The 21,838-nt window shown below is 39.1% G+C and overlaps 1 protein-coding gene across 2 annotated transcripts in view; it reads right to left on the bottom strand.

Moving 5' to 3' along the window:
• Positions 1-21,838, bottom strand: part of LOC108707246 (ras-specific guanine nucleotide-releasing factor 2-like) — a 166,386-nt gene that overhangs the window by 25,949 nt on the left and 118,599 nt on the right. The window contains exons 17-18 of one of the 2 annotated variants that reach the window (XM_041580488.1): positions 20,285-20,377; positions 14,574-14,680 (exon numbers count right to left, since the gene is read on the bottom strand). In XM_041580488.1, coding sequence (XP_041436422.1) covers positions 14,574-14,680; positions 20,285-20,377 — 200 coding nt within the window. The remainder of the gene's footprint in view (positions 1-14,573; positions 14,681-20,284; positions 20,378-21,838) is intronic. The other variant, XM_041580489.1, reaches the window with a different exon arrangement.

Below are 21,838 nucleotides of genomic sequence, written 5' to 3' on the forward strand. Positions count from 1 at the left end.
CTGGTATATTTAGATGGACCTTTCTGATAAAGCTTACTTAGTTTTAACCTTTCCTTCTCCTTTAATGAACAAGTTAAATAAAAGTGGACCCAATACTGAGCCCTGGGGGCCCCCACTAAGAACCTTACTCCAAGTAGAGAATGTCCCATTAACAACCACCCTCTGTACCCGATCCTGTAGCCAGTTTCCTATCCACGTGCAAACGACTTCATTAAGCCCAACAGACCTTAGTTTAGAAAGCAGTCGTTTGTGGGGCACAGTATCAAACGCTTTGGCAAAATCCAAATAGACATCTACTGCCCCCCCACTATCCAGAATCTTACTTACCACACCATAAAATGCAATCAAATTCGTCTGACATGACCTATCCTTCATAAAGCCATGCTGATTGTTGCTCATAATGCCATTCATTAGGACAAAATTTTGTGATCCCTTAACAAGCCTTCAAATAATTTGCCCACCACAGATGTCAAGCTTACTGGCCTATAATTGCCAGGCTGAGATCGTAATCCCTTTTTAAATATTGGAATAACATCATCTTTTCTCCAATCCATAGGCACCATACCAGATGACAGTGAATCTGAGAAAATCAGAAATAAGGGCTGGTCTAAAACTGAACTAAGCTCTCTTAGAACCCGGGGGTGTATGCCATCAGGCCCTGGAGCCTTGTTTACATTAATTTGTATTAAAGCTTTTTGAATCATATCCTGAGTCAGCCACAGACTAGATTGAGCTGAACCATTCGTGCAGTTATTAAGTGAGCCTGTGAACCCAGACTCCTCTATTGTATACACTGAAGAAAAGAACTGATTTAACACATTTGCCTTATCTGTATCTGTTACAACCATACTGGTACCATTATTTAATGGAGCAACACTCTCAACCTGCATCTTTTTACTATTAATATATTTAAAAAACTTTTTAGGGTTAGTTTTCACCTCCACCGCAATTAACTCTTCATTTATTTTCTTAGCCTTCCGGATTGCTGATTTACAACATTTATTACAGTGTTTATATTCATTAAATGCAGCTTCTGTCCCTACAGATTTGTAGTTTTTAAATGCCTTTCTCTTCTTTCCCATTAACTTCTTTACTTCTGTATTAAGCCACACAGGATGATTCTTAGAGCTTCTACGTTTAGTCCTTAAGGGAATAAATTGAGAACAGTAATGATTTAATATCATTTTAAAGGACAACCACTAATGCCCCAATCAATGCTCTGTAGGGCAGCCCTCAAGGCACTAAAATTAGCTTTTGCAAAATTCATGGTTTTTGTTGCCCCAGTATATTTTTGTTTTTTGCACCAGACATTAAATGATATAACATTATGGTCACTATTACCCAGGGGTTCAATGACTTGCACATTTGCTATAAGTTCTGGGTCACTAAATCAAGAATAGCATTTTTTCTGGTAGGCTCCTCAACAACCTGTGCTAAAAAACTGTAGTGCAATAAGTTTATAAACTTGTTCCCATTAACTGATCTGGCAGTACTGTTGCTCCAGTCAATATCTGGGTAATTAAAATCCCCCATTATCATTACTTTACCTAAACTAGCAGCCTTTTCTATTTGCATTAGGAGCTTTGTCTCTTCCTCCTCACTTACATTAGGGGGTCTATAGCATACTCCTACAATTAATTTGCTGGATTCTTTACAATTGGTGAAGAACTCCACCCATACGACTTCTGGCCCCTCATTTTCTAACATAACCTCCTCCTTTATATGAGCTTTTAAATCCTGCCTAACAAACAGACATACCCCTCCTCCTTTTCTATTGCCTCTGTCCCTCCGAAACAAAGAATAGCCACTGATATTTACTGCCCAGTCATGCGACTCATTCAGCCATGTTTCGGCCACACCAATCACATCATATTTTCCTTCCATCACCAGCAGCTCCAGCTCTCCCATTTTACCAGTCAGACTTCTTGCATTTGCAAACATACATTTAATACTGGCACCATATTGAACATATGACATGTGGTCCTCCCTATCCTTAATGCTAGATTCCAAAACATCACAATGAAATCAATGGTGATTCTCTGCATCATGAATCATCTAAGCGTAGGCCAACTTTTAGAAGAAAACACAGTTGCACATTATTAGTGCTGTATAAATATATACAGATATGGGATCTGTTATCCAGAAAGCTCTGAATTACGGAAAAGCCTTCACCATTTTATCCAAATAATCCAAATTTTTAAAAAGGATTTCCTTTTAACCTGTAGTAAATAAATTTTTTTTGGAAGCAAAATCAGCCTATTGGGTTTATTTAAGGTTTACAGAATTTTCTAGTAGACTTAAGGTATGAAGATCCAAATTACAGAAATATCATTTATCAGGAAAAACCCAGGCTCTGAGCATTCTGGTTAACATGTCACATCCCTGTACAACAAATGTACAGAGTTGCAAAATATTGTACATAAATGCATCATACCTGGGCTAAACACACTCACTAATATTCCACTCGTCTGCATACTTCTCCAAAAAGTAGTTTTTTCAGGGGAAGTTCAGTTTTACATCAAATTTGATAATTTTATATATGTAAATAATTAAAAACATCCATAAAAATCTACAACATCCAGTGACCAACCCTTAAAGAAGAACTAAAGCTTAACTAAAGAAGTAGGCAACCACAGCCCTTTAGCAGTAAAGATCTGTGTCTCTAAAGATGCCCCAGTAGCTCCCCATCTTCTTTTCTGCTGATTCACTGCACATGCTCTGTGCTGCTGTCACTTACTAAGCTTAGGGACCCACTCACAATATACAGTACACATAGAATAGAAATGTCACAATATAAGGCTGATTCGTAATTAATACAGATAATTACTACATGGCAGCACAGAAACCAGGGCAACTAGCATCAGAATTTAATTTAATAAAAGTCCTGTAGCATCAGTTTATATTACAGAAAAAAATAATTTTCTGCTTGATAATTTGCGAGTCATCCTGGATCATTGCATGTGCAGCTTCTCTGTAAGTGAGGACAGACACAACAACTTCTGTAACTTGGTTGCTTTATAGAACTCAGCATAAACACTTCAGCATAACATGTCGACAACAGGAACTTTTCATAGAGAGCATACACAGGAAGAAGAAAATCACACAGGGTTACAGGTCAAACCACATTGCTAAGCAACAATAGATCCTCCCTGCATGAAGTAAAATGCACTGGAACAATCTCTGTCTGATGTTTTCCAACACCCCTTCTCAAAAGTATGACGATTATTTCACAAGATTCATTCTTTCAATCAGCTTCTCAAAATGATCCTTGGGTAATGCTTTGGTGAATGTGTCTACCATAGTCTCTGATGCCCTGATCTTCAGAGTCCCTCAAAAGTTGATATTTCACATCAATGTGTTTAGTACGCTGGTTCGCCTTTTCTGTTTGTGACAATTTAATACATCCTTGGTTGTCTTCCAATAGTAGGGTTGGTTCATTTATGTCCATGCCCAAGTCCATCAAGAGTTGATAACCTCTTGACAAGCTTGTGCTGTGGCAACATTTTCTTCTGTTGATGATAAGGCTACTGTGGCTTGTTTTCTACTGGTCAAACATATGGTGCCTTTTCCAAGTTGAAACAAAAATCCTGTCGTTGACTTGCGATATTTTACATCACCTTTCCAGTCTGCGTCTACATAACCAGTTAACTTTGCTATGTGTACTGCTGGCAATTTCAACTTCTTATTGATAGTCCCTTTCAGGTATTTTATTATAATACACAAAAGCCATGAATATCCTGTAAATTATATCCTTATAAACGGTGAGTTCTGATGTCATCAGTTATAAACGGTGAGTAGTGATGTCATTTCTGTCACATGACTCATTGAAATTTGTGTATTATAATAAATAAAGTACCCCCAGTTGTAAAATATGAGGATATTAGAAGTTACCTCGGAGTTCCATGACCTGTATAAAAACACTCGGCCTTCGGCCTCGTGTTTTTATATGGTCATGAAACTCCTCGGTAACTTATAATATCCTTATATTTTACAAAAGGGGGTACTTTATTCACTATATACGCTTTACCGCATTCCAATCACAATGTGATGGAGCTGAAACCTTTCTGCAAAGTATTCCTACTGCTGCTGCAATATCTGGTCTTGTCACTGTCGCTATAAACAACAATTTGCCAATAACTTTTCTATATTGGTGGTTGTCTGTCAACAATCACTCACCATTCTCTCCTTTCAGATATTTAACTTCCATTGGCGTTTTAACTTTCCTTGCTTCCTCCATTCCACAATAGGTTATCAGTTCTTGAATTCTATTTTTCTGATTAAGTAGGAAACTTCCATCCTCATCTCTCTCAATTTGTATTCCAAGGTAATATGTGACATTTCCCAAATCCTTCATTTAAAAGTTTGCCTTTAGTCTTTGAACAATATCATCACTGTCCCCTTCTTGCTCATAACAGACTAGTACATCATCCACATAGATCAATACTTATAAACATCTGTTGGTTTCTTTCTTACTGTAAAGACATGGATCTGCCTTGCTTCTGGAAAATCTTCCATGTAAAAGGATTTGATTTATTTTCTCATCCAAGGCTCTGGCAGCTTGTTTAAGTCCATATAGGCCCTTCTGAAGATTGCATACCAAATCTATGGTTTCTGGATTCACAAAACCAGGTGGTTTTTCCATGTATAGGTCTTCATCAATTTCACCATAAAGAAATGCAGTTTTCACCTCTAGGTGTCTTACTTGCATACCTTTGCTGGCTGCCATACATAAGTTATATGTTTCACTACTGGAGCAGAAGTTTCATCATAGTCCTGACCAAATTTGGCGACTAATCTTGCCTTGTAACGCTCATTGCATTGTATTTCACTTTAAATATCCACTTACAACCTATTGCTTTGCGACCCTGAGGTAACTGAGTAAAAGTCCATGTTTCATTTTTGTTCAAGGAATCAATTTCCTCTTGTTCTGAAACTTGCCATTTTTTCGCTTCACTTTTTGGTAGCTGGTTGATCTCTTCCCAGGAGTTTGGTTCAAACATTTCTTGTGTGTAAGCTTTGTAAGAGTATCTGGGAGCTGGTATCCCTTTTGTGGGGCGGCTTGACCTTCGCAGTTTAGTTTCCTCTGTGACATTTGGTTGTTGAGGTGTACTTTTCCATCATGTGCTTCATAGAGTCACCTGTTTTAGCAAGTGTTTCTACCCCTCCTGTCACAGACACTGTTGTTGTCTCTTCAGAGGATTCAGGTATCATGGTTTTTGATAAGGAAGACTCGTCAAAAGATACGCTGTGGCTTACTGTCACTTTGCAGGTTTTAGGATTTAGAACTCTATAAACTTTACTTTGCTCACTGTATCCAACCAATACACCTTCTGTAGCTCTGTCTCCCAGTTTGTGGCATTTTTCACTTGTAATGTGCACATATGCCTTGAAACCAAATGTTCGCATGTGATTTACACTAGGTTTCTTACCACTCCACAGCTCGTAAGGGGCAGCTGCTATAGATTTTATTGGTAGACGGTTTTGTAGGTATGTTGCTGTGGTTATTGCTTCTCCTCAGAATTTGTTCGGGATGTTGGCATCATTTAGCATACACCTCTTTATAGGTCCCTGGTAAGGCCTCATCTGGAGTATGCAGTGCAGTTTTGGACTCCAGTTCTTAAGAGGGATATAAATGAGCTGGAGAGAGTGCAGAGACTAAGTGCAACTAAACTGGTTAGAGGGATGGAAGACTTAAATTATGAGGGTAGACTGTCAAGGTTGGGGTCGTTTTCTCTGGAAAAAAGGCGCTTGCGAGGGGACATGATTACACTTTACAAGTACATTAGAGGACATTATAGACAAATAGCAGGGGACCTTTTTACCCATAAAGAGGATCACCGTACCAGAGGCCACCCCTTTAGACTAGAAGAAAAGAACTTTCATTTAAAGCAACGTAGGGGGTTCTTCACGGTCAGGACAGTGAGGTTGTGGGATGCACTGCCGGGTGATGTTGTGATGCTGATTCAGTTAATGCCTTTAAGAATGACTTGGATGATTTCTTGGACAGACATAATATCAAAGGCTATTGTGATACTAAGCTCTATAGTTAGTATAGATATGGGTATATAGAATTTAATTAAAAGTAGGGAGGGGTGTATGTATGGATGCTGAGTTTTCATTTGGAGGGGTTGAACTTGATGGACTTTGTCTTTTTTCAACCCGATTTAACTATGTAACCTTGTCATCTCTACAAGTGTGCAATTCTTTCTTTCTGCTACACCATTCTGTTCTGGAGTGTATGGAGCACTTGTTTGATATTGAATGCCTTGTTCCTTTAGATATGCTTTAGCTTCATGCTTGTGTACTCCCCTCCATTGTCAGATCGTAGTGTCACAGGATTGCACTGGAATCTGTTTGTGGATTCTGCTATATACTCCTTGAGTTTATCCAGTGTTTCACTTTTGCGCTTCATTAGATATACTTTTGTGTATCTGGAGTAATCATCTATGAAAGTCACAAAATACTTGTTTCCAGCTGGGGTCTGTGGTCTTATTGGTCCACACACATCACTGTGGATCAACTCTAAAGGTGGCCATACACGGGCAGATAAAGCTGCTGATATCGGTCGTTTGGACTGATATGACAGCTTATCTGCCCGTGTATGGGGGCTTCCGACGGGTCTTCCCGATCAATATCTGGGCACGATAACGATCGGGAAGGTTGGATTTTTACCCGACCGACCCGTCGGAGCCGCTTGGCGCATCGTAATTCGATCGTTCGGCCATACGGCCGAACGCTCGAATACCCCCGATATAGCCACGCAGTTTAGTGAAATATATCGGGGAAAGATCCGCTCGTTTGGCGATGTCGCCAAACGAGTGGATCTTTGAGTCTATGGCCACCTTTAGAGTTGACTTGCCCTGCTCTGACTTGTTTTTGGTAGTGGTAACCTTGCTGCCTTTGCTTTGATACAGCAAATGCATTTCATGATTGTATTGCAAGGTGAGATATCCATATCAGAAGTCATATTTTTGTTTAACAGTTCATGTATTGCATCTGCATGTCGGTGTTCCAGACATTTGTGCCATGTAGGAATGCATTTCTGATGAGGCCATTGAGTGGCAATTTTAGCCTTGTTTTCTCCACATTTGACCTCATGCAGGTGTCTGCTGTTCCCTCAGCTATAATTTCGGAACCATTCTGAATTATGCATACTTTACCTTTAAAATGAACAGAGCACCCTGCATTTGTTAAATATTGCACTGATAGGAGGCTCCCCTCTAATTCTGGAACATACAGTACATCCTTCACAAGTATATTATGTTTTTGTCCTGTGCTTGTGACACAGTTCATAGCCTTGACCTATTCCTTTCACAGTGATATTGTCCCCATTTGCAAGGAACACTTTCTCTTTTGTATCACAGTCTATTTGATCAAAGAAATGCTTATCACTTGTCATGTGACTCGTTGCTCACAATACACCAGTTTGATGAGCAGTTATCTTGAGTAAGCTTGAAACATCCAATCCACTGTGTATCTATACTATCTGGACTTTTATGTACAACACCCTTTGCAATTTCTTTTGCTGTCTTTGCCATTGCATGTTTTTGTTCATTTTTCCATATAAAGCAGTCTTTATTTAAATGGCCTGGCTTTTTACAGAGAAAACACACTTTGCTCTGTGCATCTCCTTTTGCAATTATTCCAGCTTTAAGAGCTGTTTCTGGTGCTATCGTTTATTTCACAGCTCTGTTTTCCTTTCTGCGATTCTATTTATCAATTAACTTGCCTTTGGCATATTCTAGAGTTATTTCCGACTCTGACTGCAATGGCATTTATAAGAGGGCTATATGATTCAGGAAGGCTGCATAGAAGGAGAGCTGCTAAATGCCTGTCTTTAAAGGGGTTGTTCACCTTCCAAACACTTTTTTCAATTTAGTTGTTTTTAGATTGTTCCCTAGAAATAATGACTTTTTCCAATTACTTTCCATTATTTATTTTTTACGTTTTTTCCAAAATCTAAGTTTAAAGTTGAATGTTCCTGTCTCTGGTGTTTGAGTCTGGCAGCTCAGTAATCCAGGTGCAGATTCTGAACTGTTACAATTTTGCAACATTTAGTTGATCCATTTCTCAGCAGCATCTCTGGAGTATTAGCAACTATTGTATCAATTCTAACAGCTGCCTGTAATGAAACCCAGAGATTCTGCTCAGCAGGGACAAAGATAAGAAATGTATCAACTAAATGTATCAATTTAGAACAGTTTACAGGATCGGCGACCCCCCCTCCCACAGCTGCTTCAGAAGGAGAGAAATGACACTTTATACTTCAATATTAGAAAAACCGTGACACATAGAAAATCGAAAGTCATTGGAAAAAGTCGTTATTTCTGGTGATCTATCTGATAACAACTAGTTGTTTGAAGGTGAACAACCCCTTTAATTCCCTCTCCAATTCCTCTGAGCTGAGCTGCAATTTCTAAAGTTGCATTTAAATGTTCCTGCATTTCCTGATTTTTCTGCAGTCTCATGCTGTATAGCTTACGCAGCAGGTACAGTTTACTGTTTAAGTTTGATCTTTCATGGAGTGCCTGCAGTGCATTCCACATACCTTTTGCTGTAGATTCTTTCTTGATGTGAATCAGTTGATCATCTTCCACCAGTAGGCTTATAACTGCTTTAGCTTGTCTGTTTCTTCTATCCCAATCCTCAGGATTGTTTTCTGGTCTCTCTGTGCTGAGTACCTCCCACGGGTCATTACACAAAAGCATTTCCACTGGCACCATTGTGCTAAGATCCCCATTAGCTTGTAGAAGCACGGCACTCAGCTGAAACAATCAACATGAGCTGGTGCTCAATGGACTAAGATCTCATCAATCTCATGTATCCATGTGAGTGCCCTTCTGCAGGAATATGTCTCTCTTATGGCATTCAGCAACTTGATAAACGGATGAAAGAGATCTGGCTATGGCATTTCATAAATACCTGTGCATTTTTTTCTGCAGTTTAGCAACCTTTTGGAACATTGTGCCACTTTTGGAGAGCCAATGCACATCGCAGCCCAGGTGCTCTAATCACTTGGTGCTAATGGGTTACATCCGTGGAAAAAAATGGTAGCTATATGTATTTACTAGTGTTCATATATGTACTTGCTCCTGCATAGAGGCACAAGCTGATATACATCATAATTACTAGGGATGTAGCGAACGTCGGAAAAAAAGTTCGCGAACATATTCGCGAACTTGCGCAAAAACGCGAGCGGTTCGCGAACGGTTCGCGAACCCCATAGACTTCAATGGGAAGGCGAACTTTAACATCTAGAAAAGACATTTCTGGCCAGAAAAATGATTTTAAAGTTGTTTAAAGGGTGCAACGACCTGGACAGTGGCATGCCAGAGGGGGATCAAGGGCAAAAATGTATCTGAAAAATCTGCCTGTGTGTGCTTGGAAGAGATAGTGTAGGGGGAGAGCTGTTAGTGATTTCAGGGACAGATGATAGTAAGTTTGCTGGCTAGTAATCTGCTTGATACTGCTCTGTATTGGAGGGACAGAAGTCTGCAGGGATTTGAGGGACATTTTAGCTTAGGTAGCTTTGCTGGCTAGTAATCTACTGTTCTCTTTAAACAACTGCCATACGTTGACCTTGTAGGCATTGTTTGCCCAGTTTTTTTGGACGCAGCCACTGAAGCACAGTTGCCAGAAAAAATATGCCATATAAATGCTGAAAATAGTCATTTTTCGCCATTACGTAAAATATATTATGGCTGCTTGAAAAAAGTGACTCCGGTGTTTTTTCTGGAGACGGTAATATTATGGATATTTAGACAGAATGGGAACAAGGTCACACAGCTCGATGGCGGGTTGAAGAAAACAGTGTGCAAATAATGCCTACAGGGCAAATAATGCCTAAAAGGTCAACTTATACACTACTACAGCGGTAGTAAAATAAAAAAAAGTAAAATAAAAAAAAAATGAATATTAAAAAAAAAAAATTAAAGTTGGTGCTGCTGAACTACTAGGAGCAGCAGATTAGCACACCAGTCCCACTCCCCAACACTGCTAGACTAATAGCACTGGGCTCTTATAGTAGTAGTAGTAGTAGTAGTAGTAAAACAACAAAAAAATAAATAAAAGCAGTCCTTACAAGGACTACTGTTATTGCAGCAGTCAGCAGATGAGATCAGAAGCAGGACAGCTGCCCACTGCAGCTACATACAGAGCACTGCAGTAGAAGGTAGATTACTAGCCAGCAAAGCTACCTAAGCTTAAATGTCCCTCAAACCCCTGCAGACTTCTGTCCCTCCAATAACAGAGCAGTATCAAAACGATTACTAGCCAGCAAACTTTCAACTGTCCCTGAAATCACTAACAGGCAGCAGCTCTCTCCCTACACTATCTCTTCAGCACACACAGGCAGAGTGAAAAAACGCTGCAGGGCTTCGGTTTTTATAGGGAAGGGGAGTGGTCCAGGGGAGAGCTTCCTGATTGGCTGCCATGTACCTGCTGGTCTGGGGTGAGAGGGCAAAAAAAAGCGCCAACAATGGCGAACCCAAAATGGCGAACGTCGCGCGACGTTCGCGAACTTCCGGCGAGCGCGAACACCCGATGTTCGCGCGAACAAGTTCGCCGGCGAACAGTTCGCGACATCTCTAATAATTACATTTTGTGAAAAGTGGTAATCCATGCTTGGTCTTGAATTCAAACTATTTTTTTTTTAACTTTTGCAAGAATGATGTGTAATTGGTGGTTATCACAACCATCTGATGGTTCTGTAAGGGTTTGTACTGTTAACTGCAGATTAGGGCAGATTGGAAGGCATTGCCTTCAATGCTGGAGCCTCTTCTGCCATACTTCAGCCCTTATAGTTTCATTAACTATTTTGGTCAAATTGTGAATATCTACATCAGCTTAAGCAATAAATAGATATAAAATAACTAACAAAACCAGGATTTATCACACAGAGTTTGTTACCAATGGATAAGCCTATGTGATCTTGTTGCTACAATAATATACTGCTTTGTAAGTTTTTTTAAACAACAGAAAAGATAATACTATGGGTTGCTAATTTAAAAATTACCTACTTTGCCCATTCAATGTATATTTTTCTCAGCATGCAATAAGTGTTTCAGATTGTTTAACCAGTAAATGTATTACTTTGCCCCTGGGCTTGAAAACAGATTAGTGGAGGAAAGACTTTCCTTGGCACAGAAGAGACAGCTCCAAACATACACAACACCGACACCTTGAGGACACAAACATTAGCTCAGAGCATGGCACATATAAGGCTGTTTTTTTTAAACCACATGGAAAAACAAAATTCCAGAATAATAGCCAACTTCAAAAGAGAGAGAACTTTTTCTTATTTACTTAAATAACAGAACATAGGGTGGTCTTTTATCTAAATGTTCAAAAGCTAAATTATCGAGCACAGTTCTGGGTTACCAACTAGGCCCATATCTCCCTAACACTGATGGCTGTGGAACCCTGCTCATTGTTAGTGCTAGATTCCAAAACATAACAACAAGCCAATAAAATCAATGGTGATTCTCTGCATTATGAATCATCTTAGCTCAGGCCAACTTTTAGAATAAAACACAGTTGCACTGTGTAACGATCCCTTACCCTGGAGGTCTAGTGCCTCCGGCAGGGACGCCCGCCGCGTGGTTCCTCTCTGTTCCTTTGGCGCCGGTTCTCCTATGGTGCGCACTGCCACGCGAAATTCAAAAGTATAAAAAGGAGATTCGGGCTAGTAGACATTGCCCGTTGTTAGGTTCAACTGGGTTGGTTTCTGCCTGCATATTTCTAGTGAATCCTTTCTGATTATCCTGGTTTGACCCTTGCCTGCCAGTTGTTTACTACTCTGTCTTCTCCAAACTGACCCGTGCCCGTCTGACTACTCTACGCTCTCCAATCCAGTACCCAGCCTGTCTGACCATTCCTTGTACTCTGCCTGCACCAACCCGGCCTGTCTGACTATTCTTGTTTTCTGCTTGCGCTGGCCCAGTCTGTCTGATCACGCTTGTCTGTCTGGCCTGTCTTCTGAGCTGCATTGTCTTCCATCCAGTATCCTTGGTAAAACAATTGTGCCCTTGACCTTTTGCTTTGCTCCTCTCTTATTAAGACCTGGCGGCATCCAATTAGCGAAGGGCTCCTCCCAAGTGAAATGCGGCTGTTTTAGGCAGAAGCAAGAGCCGAGACCAGGGAGCCTAGCACTGATTCTGGAATTAGGGTGCTGAATGTGAACTGTTAATGCTGTATAAATGTATACAGATATCGGTTCTGTAATCCACAAAGGTCTGAATTATGGAAAGGCCTTCTCCTATAGACTCCATTTTGTTCAAATAATACACATTTTTAAAAAGGTTTCCTTTTTCCCTGTAGTAATAAAACAGTACCTTGTACTATTTTTTATTGGAAGCAAAACCAACCTATTGGGTTTATTTAAGGTTTACAGAATTTTCTAGTAGTCTTAAGGTACGAAGATCCAAATTACGAAATATCCGTTATCTGGAAAATCCCAGGTCCTGAGTATTCTGGTTAACAGGTCACATCCCTGTACAACAAATGTACAGAGTTGCTGTACTTTGCCTTTAGGCAAACTGACTGCAAATTACTGTACATAAATGCATCATACCTGGGCTACCTTGTCTGGGTACTTCTGTTTGCAGTTTTTTTCAGGTGGAGTTCAGTTTTACATCAAATTTGATAATTCTATATAAATAAATAATTAAAAATGTCCATAAAAATGAAGATAAACAAAAGTGTCCTGTAATTCCGCTGCTATCTACAACATACAGTGACCAACCCCTTAAACTTAATTAAGCTTAACTAAAGAAGTAGGCTAAACATCTTTTGGGCTTCTGTACCAGCCCAAGGCAACCACAGCCCTTTAGCAGCAAAGATCTGTGTCTCCAAAGATGCCCCAGTAGCTCTCCATCTTCTTTTCTGCTGATTCACTGCACATGCTCTGTGCTGCTGTCACTTACTGAGCTTGGGGACCCACTCACAATATACAGTACACATAGAATATAAATGTCACAATATAAGGCTGATTAGTAATTAATACAGATAATTATTGCATGGCAGCACAGAAACCAGTGCAATTAGCATCAGAATTTAACAATCAACCCTGTAGCATCAGCTTATATTACAGGACAACAGAGCCCACTGAACACGTGTCTAACTTTCCAAGATTGTGACACACTGTGACAAGTTTGACGTCCTGGAACATTGCTGATATTGAGATTCTGAAACTTTAGGCTATTGCAATAAGTTCAGTATATAAAATATGTAATTTTTAGCAATATACATTTTTAGGCTTTAGTTCTCCTTAAAGTGAATTTTATAACATTGTATTATTGAATATATTGATTTAATAATAGAACACGGATGTATCTTTTCTCATGAGACAGCAGATCTGAATTGTTAATTTGCAGTATTTCGGATTACTTGCTTTACAACTATTCTCCTTTCTTTTCCCATTCCCTCCATTGCATCCAAGTACTAGAACAAAAGGGATAATGTAATAACATGTACCAAATTTCCTTCAAAAAAACAATGCAACTACTACTCAGTGGTTGTCATAGATTGTAGAAAGGAGAGGTTTATTTCAGATTTGCTGACACAAAATGCTCCAGGCCCAGAGCGGTGCAGTTTCTGAAGGGCACACTTGAGAAAGGGCACCGCTCTGGGCCTGAAACATGTTGTCTAAGCAAGTCTGAAATAAACCTCACTTTAGCAGTTTTCTGCTTGATCAAGTGCTCTCCTTTCTACAATCTATGGCAGCTTATTCGAGGTGAGTAGTACGCATTTAATTGGGATTGATACACAACAAAAGTAGCGAGCTGGAAGATACTCCTTTTTTCATTACTCAGTGCTTGAAGCTGCAAGTAAAAAAATTAAAGCAAAAAAGTACATTGGTTGCCATGGGTTACTCTACAGGTGAAAATTTACCCCATGTTAAAGACTGAGCTACATTTTGTAGTGTTCCTTTTAAGAAAACTGATGGTTATCATAAACAGGGCCCAATTTAAGAATGCTAGAGCCTTCAGGTACAAAAACCATGCAAGAGTTTCTAAACTCTCGCGTGGTTTCTTCCTTCAAATACCTTGGCTTCCATTCCTAAATTAGGCCCTAAGAGTTAAACGATGATGCTATGGATAATGGTGACCAAACCACAGGAGGATCACTTCGTACTGGTCAAAGAAAGCTCCACGAATAGCTTAGAAGCCACAACTGTCACATGAAATTGTGTACTGGCACCATTGTGCTATAAGATCCCCATGTGCTTGCACTCAAACAAACAATATGATCTGGTGCTCAATGGACTAAGATCTCATAAATCTCATGCATCCAACCTTGCAAAAATTCCAGGACACTTTAGGATTTTATATATTGTTTGAAAGTAAACCATTGTATTGAATAGCTGGTGTTTTGGAGCAACTATGTGTCCCTTTTTCATGTGAAAGCAACACTTTCTCTAATATCTGAAGTATCTTTCCATAAAATGCTTACATAGAGTCTATATAGGAAGCACATTGTGAGTGACCACCTTCTGCAGGGATATGTCTCTCTTATGGCATTCAGCAACTTGATAAACGAATGACAGAGATCTGGCCGTGACATTTCATAAATACCTGTGCGTGCTTAGAGACCCAGTGACGAAGAACATTCAATACTCGGTTTGTTGCAGCTCTGCGGATTATAAACTCCTTGTCGCACAATCGCTCCATGTTATTAAAGCCTTTGTGGGGTAAAAAAAAATCACACAGGAAGGAAGTGGTTTTAGTGCTAATACATTCTGTGCAGGAAATAAAATTAGTCATGCTATCAAGGTTATATATTTCTTATACTACTCAGTTCAAACTCAAAAGACACAAGGGTTAATATCACAATCAAATATTCCCTCTTTCTTCTTTTGCCCCTCCAAGATACACAAACAAACACACACACACACACATATTCCACATGATGCTAAATCCTGAGAAAGGTCCCTATTGGCACTGAATTTTTCGCAATACCTATATATGTAGTGAATAAAGTACCCCATATTGTAAAATAAAAGGATATTATAAGTCACAGAGGAGTTCCATGACCATATAAAAGCACGAGGCTCAAGATCGAGTGCTTTTATACAGGTCATGGAACTCAGAGGCCGAGTGCTTTTATACAGGTCATGCAACTCCGAGGTTACTTCTAATATCCTCATATTTTCCAACAAGGGGTACTTTATTTATTATAATACACAAGTTTTAGTCAGTCATGTGACAAAAATTACATCACTACTCATCGTTTATAACTGATGACATCACTAGTCACCGTTTATAAGGATATATTTTAAGATATTCATGGCTGTTGTGTATTATACACACACACACACACACATATATATATATATATATATATAAGAATTGCAGCAAGCGACGGCTTTTGTTTCCCTGACGAAGGTTCCGGTTAGGAACCGAAACGTAGGATTTATTAAACCTCACTTTTGATTCATATCACAGTTGTTTTGGTGAAATTCCTAGGAGTGCCGTCGCTTGCTGCAATTCTTATTACATATACCTTGACTGGCACCCAGGGCGAATATGGACACGTGGTTGTGCGCTCCCTATGCCTTTCTATATATATATATATATATATATATATATATATATATATATATATATATATATATATATATATATATATATATATATATATATAGTAGATTGAGGAAAAAACTGCACTGCTCAGGACTTATAAAAATTAAATAGATATTTATTGGCACATACTGATGTTTCGGGTACTACTGCAGCCTTTCACAAAGAACAAAAAGCAAATGCATCCACCATGCCCTTGAGAAAGGCTGCAGTAGTACCCGTAACATCAGTATGTGCCAATAAATATCTATTTAATTTTTATAAGCCCTGAGCAGTGCGTTTTTTTCCTCGATCTGCAATTTGAATTTTTCTGAAACCAGCACCCAGGCGTTCAAGGACTTTGTTTTTCGAGAGTGCCAATATTCCATTGTTGCTCTATATATATATATATATATATATATATATATATATATATATATATATATATATATATATATATATAAATATAATCTGTAGCAAGCGACCGCACTCTGGAGACCGGACTTTTCCCAGTGTTTGTGGGTGCAGGGTCAGAATGTTCATATATAGATTTGTTGCAAAGACCTGCACACCAATGTTCATTTCATCAAAACAGTGATTTTATTCGTTAATGTACTGAATAAAATCACTGTTTTGATGAAATGAACATTGGTGTGTGGGTCTTTGCAACAAATATATATATATATATGCAAAAACAGCGGCACACCAAGGAATTTTTTTAACAAGGTTTTGTGTCAAGCAAAAAAGAGGTTTATTAATTCTGACATTCTCAGTTCCATACTGGAACTTTCATCAGGGAAAACAGAACTCTTTTTTGCTTGACACAAAACCTTGTTACAAAAATTCCTTGGTGTGATGCCGTTTTTGCATTTATATTTATTTCTATAGGACGTATGGATATGCGTTCCGCATGCACTTTATATACATATACAGTAGTACATAGTGTATAAGGGGTGTTTAGTATGGCTTTCTTGTAAAACAACCAGGAACAGAAGCATTATATACTCATATATTACAGAAGGGTTTATCCTTCAACCCCCTGAGGTTTAGAAACTGATACCCCCTAGAGCAGGGATCTCCAACCTTTTGAACCTGTGAGCAACATTCAGAAGTAAAACGAGCTGGGGAGCAACACTAGCATGAAAAATGTCTTGGGGTGCCAAATAAGGGCTGTGATTGGCCATTTAGTAGCCCCTATGTGGATTATCAACCTACATTGAGGCTCTGTTTGGCAGTACACCTGGTTTTTATACCCCCAAGCCTGGAATTCAAAAATAATCACCTGCTTTGAGGCCACTGGGAGCAACATCCAAGGGGTTGGAGAGCAACAGGTTGCTCGTGAGCTACTGGTTGGGGATCACTGCCCTAGAGTATCCAAATGTAAGCATCCAGCCATGGTCTCAAACAAAAAAAAAATCATTAACATAATATACTCCGAGAGTCAGTGATACTGTATCTGCAACAATGATTTAAGTTCAAAACTGAACACAAATGCAACTTCTGAAATGTAAATTAGACAGCGATGCTGCAATGGAAGCTGCAATTATGTGGCCACGCATGATGTTATCACCTTTGCCAGAGGCTGACAGAGATTATGCATCCTTTCACCTGAGCATATTTAATGACTGCTACTTTACAATGTTACTCTTTTGAAGAAGTGTATATAAACAAATCCCTGACAATGTATGTCTGCATTTCCCCTGCAATTCTCTTAATTGCAGTGTAGGACGATGCAGGCACAATTATATTTCTGTAGCTCTGCTATGTAATTATGATGACATTTCTATAGCGGTTCCTCTACAAAATCACCAGTGCTCTATTGTATATGCAACTGCTGCAAACACACGGATCTGTTGCCACGGCTGTGGGTTCCAGAAAGAGAAATCACAAGACAATAGCAATGTCCTAAAGAAGACAAACAACTACAAAAAAAGCAATGGAAGTCCATAATGCTGTTATGGTGTAGTCCTATGGAAGCTTCACAAAGTATATTGATATAAAGCACTCACTATGGCCCGATGCCTGCACTCAGCTAATAAATCTGCTTCCTAACTGCTGTTGTACCTGTATAATGTGATGGGAAACTAATATTTACTGCTCTATATAATGGGCCAGTTGCCATTATTCTGCCTGTTCAATGTGCTTAAAGGAAATGTTCAGTATAAAAATAAAAACTGGGTAAAAATGTAATATATAAAGGCTGGAGTGACTGGATGTCTAACATAATAGCCAGAACACTACTTCCTGCTTTGTAGCTTCTTGGTTTTCACTGATTGGTTACCAGGCAGTAACCAATCAGTGACTTGAGGGAGGAGGGGGGCACATGGGACATAACTGTTACTTTTGAATCTGAGCTGAATGCTGAGGATCAATTGCAAACTCACTGAACAGTTATGTCCCATGTGGCCCCTCTTAAAGTCACTGACTAACTAGTAGTGTTCTGTTCTGTTATGTTAGACATCCAGCCTTTATACATTACATTTTTACCTAACTAACAATATAAGAAACATTTTTTCTTTTGCAAAGCCTATTTACCCAGTACCTCAACTATCATTGAAATAGAATCTTTTAAACTAGGACGAAATGAAACGACCCAAAAATGTCTCCAAATTGATCCCTGGACCTCTCTTAAAGGGCCAGAGTATGATAAATGTCCAAAATCGTTTTTTTTTTTTTACAAACTCGAATAGAATTTGAATAACTCCGTAGTCTAATTTGAATAGACTCTTGATAAATCTGCCCCTTAATATGCACATGGCTCTATTGTCGCAGGCCACTCGAATATATAGTGTGGGCAGCACTGAACAGTACAGCTTTAAGTATACTTGGAGCGCCTAGACAGAAAGATACATAAAGACTGGTAGTCATCATTACTATTGGCATAGCAGTCTGAGCACTTTATTAGCCCCTAGATAAACAAGGCACAAACCTTCAATACGAGGGTATGTGGCAGAGTGCAAAGGTGTCTCAAGTATGGGTGCCGTGTCCATGCAGGACATAATCAGGCAGATTATAGTATTTGTGTAATTGTTATGGCATGCCAATAGAGATTGAACCACCACCTCCACATAACATGCACTCAAGTTGGTGGAAAGATAACAAAAGTGGTCAATATCCAAGAAAAGACCCCCGCCAGGGATCTTTGGTGTGCCAATCCTTGTTTGAAGACCAAAAATAAAAGGCAGGTACAAAATCCCAGCAATCATTAAAGGGGAACTCTTTCAAACCAAAATTTGATAAAGAGGCCCACATAACACAGAAACCCCTAATATACCATCACAGTTACCTGTTTCTTCAAAAAGTATGAATAAATGCCATTTTCTATGCTGAAATCCAGCTGTTTAACAGTTCTTCTCTTTCTGCATCATTTGAAATCGTGGCAGGGAAGGAGGGACTAAACACTGATGTTACAAATTGTAACAACTACTCCACAGCTTACAGACAGCATGCAGGAACTACATAACCCACAATGCATTGCACTGTGATGTTCCTTTCCTTATTAAAATCACATGTGCAGGGAATTGTGGGGTTTGGAGGATGCAGGTTGAGGACAGATGGCTGTTGATACAAAGTAACAGTAATCAGCCAGCTCAGCAAAGTAGTCAGACAGATCAGCAGGAGAGCAGGGGTCTAGGCTTAGGGAACTGTTCCAAACCATTAAATATCTTGAAAATTCTGCATATTTTTTTAATTGATGTATAATGCAAAGTTGCTTTAAATTATGTTTACTTTACAAAAAGCTTAAGTTATGTTGGTGCGGAGTTCCCCTTTAAGCCAGCAGAAGCAAACTAGGGAGAACATTATCTTACAGAAGACTCAGTGGTGGCACAAAGACTTTCACTACAGTTCACTTAAGTACTTGAAAATCAACCATGATAGCATAACAGTTCCACGTCCAAATACTGACTCCCATATGTAATAATAAAGGCCACTAATTTTGTTCAGGAGCAGAAAGCCATCGCACCCAATAAGATGTTTGCTTTTGAACAGGTGACCAGTAAATCCTACCTGCCAATTGGCTGCTATGGGTAACTGCTCCTGGACAAACTTAGTGCCTTTTATTACATAACTCCTTAAGTGAGAAAGCATGGTTAACAATAAATGGTTAATTGAAATAAACAATTGATGATAACCAAAGGGGTAATAGAGAGAAACTTAACATGCAGAGAGTTATAGTTCAGTATCAGCAATGACCTGAAAGGTTGTAGTTCAATAGTCAGGAACAAGATCCATGCACTGATCATAACATAATGAATCCAGGCTCTATGCAAGATTTATCAAAATAGTTTTATGTGAGACACACATTACTTTTGAATGGATCAGTCATTTTAAATAATACTTTCAAATAAAAAGTAGCAGCCCGGTTCTGCAGACTGAGTGACTCCTTTTATCTCTTTGGAGCTAGTGGCCTCACCAGGTGAACTTCTGTTGCTAGAAGTTGCCACTTACAGATTCCAAATCATAATTCATTTCCTATTCTACAGGATAAAAAGCAGGAGGCACTTCAGAAAAAGTAATCTCAAATACAGTGGGCTGGGCAGTCAGTCTTTCCAAATAATGGACTTCAACACAAATGTTATGAATTGCCATCTGTCGTACAAGATTCTTGAGTTACAGGACTACAGTAGTGGCAACTAACTATACACAACACAAATTATGTGATTACGCCCATAAATGTCACATGTATTTCTAATGATATAGGCATTGATGGATTTTATTTCCCTCACCTGGGGGACTTCCATGACCAGCTCCAGCTGTAGCAATGGCAAAGGCAGAGGCTGGTGACACAGAACAGCCACGCTGGTTGTCAGATGCCTGCACTGTAACCATAAGATAAATGCTAGAGTTAACACTGCTGATCATATGTACATAGTAATATGTTTAGAACAATGCAAACATTTGTCCAACCCTTCAGAATATTTATCTAGGCAAAGGCAAATAAAATCCCCATATGGCCAGCCAACAAGCAGTAGCAATGAGCATTAACACAAAGGTGAAATAGCCAATAAAGGAAGTAATAATAACCATGAATTCCATGCTTGACGCTCCGTGCCATTTTTTTCTTTGCATATGTTACAGACATGAGCTTCTAATAGTTTTTACAAAGAGTTGCCTTGCTCTGTATGTAGTTCTGGCTGCAGAGGGGCCAGTACGTGGGCATTGTGTGGGCATATCTTGTAAGGGATCCCAGGCTAGGCAGTGCTGAAGCTGTACGGTGCTGGAAAGTCCTGCACTCAACATCTGTCCAGCACTGTATGGGGATTTTTTTTTAACATTTAGGCTTTATAGATTTGTAGTTTTACCTACACCAGTCAGTCTTGCACAGTTGCCATGCTTCTGGGTTCCAAATCTTTGAAGGCTGGGGCAATTCTGGATGTCAGATTGCTTATAATAATACACACATGCCTACACTCTTACACCCATGCTCTCGGGATGGGAAATAAATCTACACAGGGGCATGATAGTGATATCTAGTTATGCCACTGAATCTAAAGACATCAAAGGGATACTTTTACCCCTAATTTTCCACTTATTGTTTCATGTTTCTTATGCTTCCAAATAGTGCTTGACACTTTTATCTGCAAGATGGTTCTGGTGCACCTCTACACTTTCTTATGCCAGTCACTCATCTTTAATGAATCCTTGTAAGGGCTCTGTATTCTGCAGGGATGTTAACAGTGTGCTTGAGATCATGACCAATAATCTCTGACCGCTTTGTTATGCCATAAAGACATGACCGAACAGGGATAGATAACACTTCGATTATAGTTATCTTGTTCAAGCACAAAAATAACTTTCTAAATGAGGAAACTACTTTACACTATTACACATTACTCAATGGGGCATATTTAGGGGGTTATTTATTAAAGTCAGAATGCCAAAAACTCTTTTAATAGAGAAAATAAAATATGTTTTTCCAGATTTGTTATACCCCAAGGTTGCAAAAAGTTAGAATCAGAAAATACTCCATCTTCGAACTGTTGAGGTCCTGTAGAAGTCAATGGCAGAGGTCCTATTTGCAATTTGAGGATGTTATTGTCTGCGCTGGGTTTCGTACGATAATCCGAACATTTTAGGCTTTTTGACCGATTTCACAAAAAAACTTGACTTTCCGGCCCGTCAAATCAGAAAATTTTGGATTATTTGTGCGACAATCCGAAAAAGTTGCGTTTTTTGACTGATTTTTTCCCTTACTTTAATGATAAATCGTGGATTCTAGTTTGGTCAGATTTTTTTTTATTAATTAATTTGGATTTTGATAAGTGTATGTAGTACATAGT

This window comes from Xenopus laevis, chromosome 1S (assembly GCF_017654675.1).
Source record: "Xenopus laevis strain J_2021 chromosome 1S, Xenopus_laevis_v10.1, whole genome shotgun sequence".
NCBI lineage: Eukaryota > Metazoa > Chordata > Amphibia > Anura > Pipidae > Xenopus > Xenopus laevis.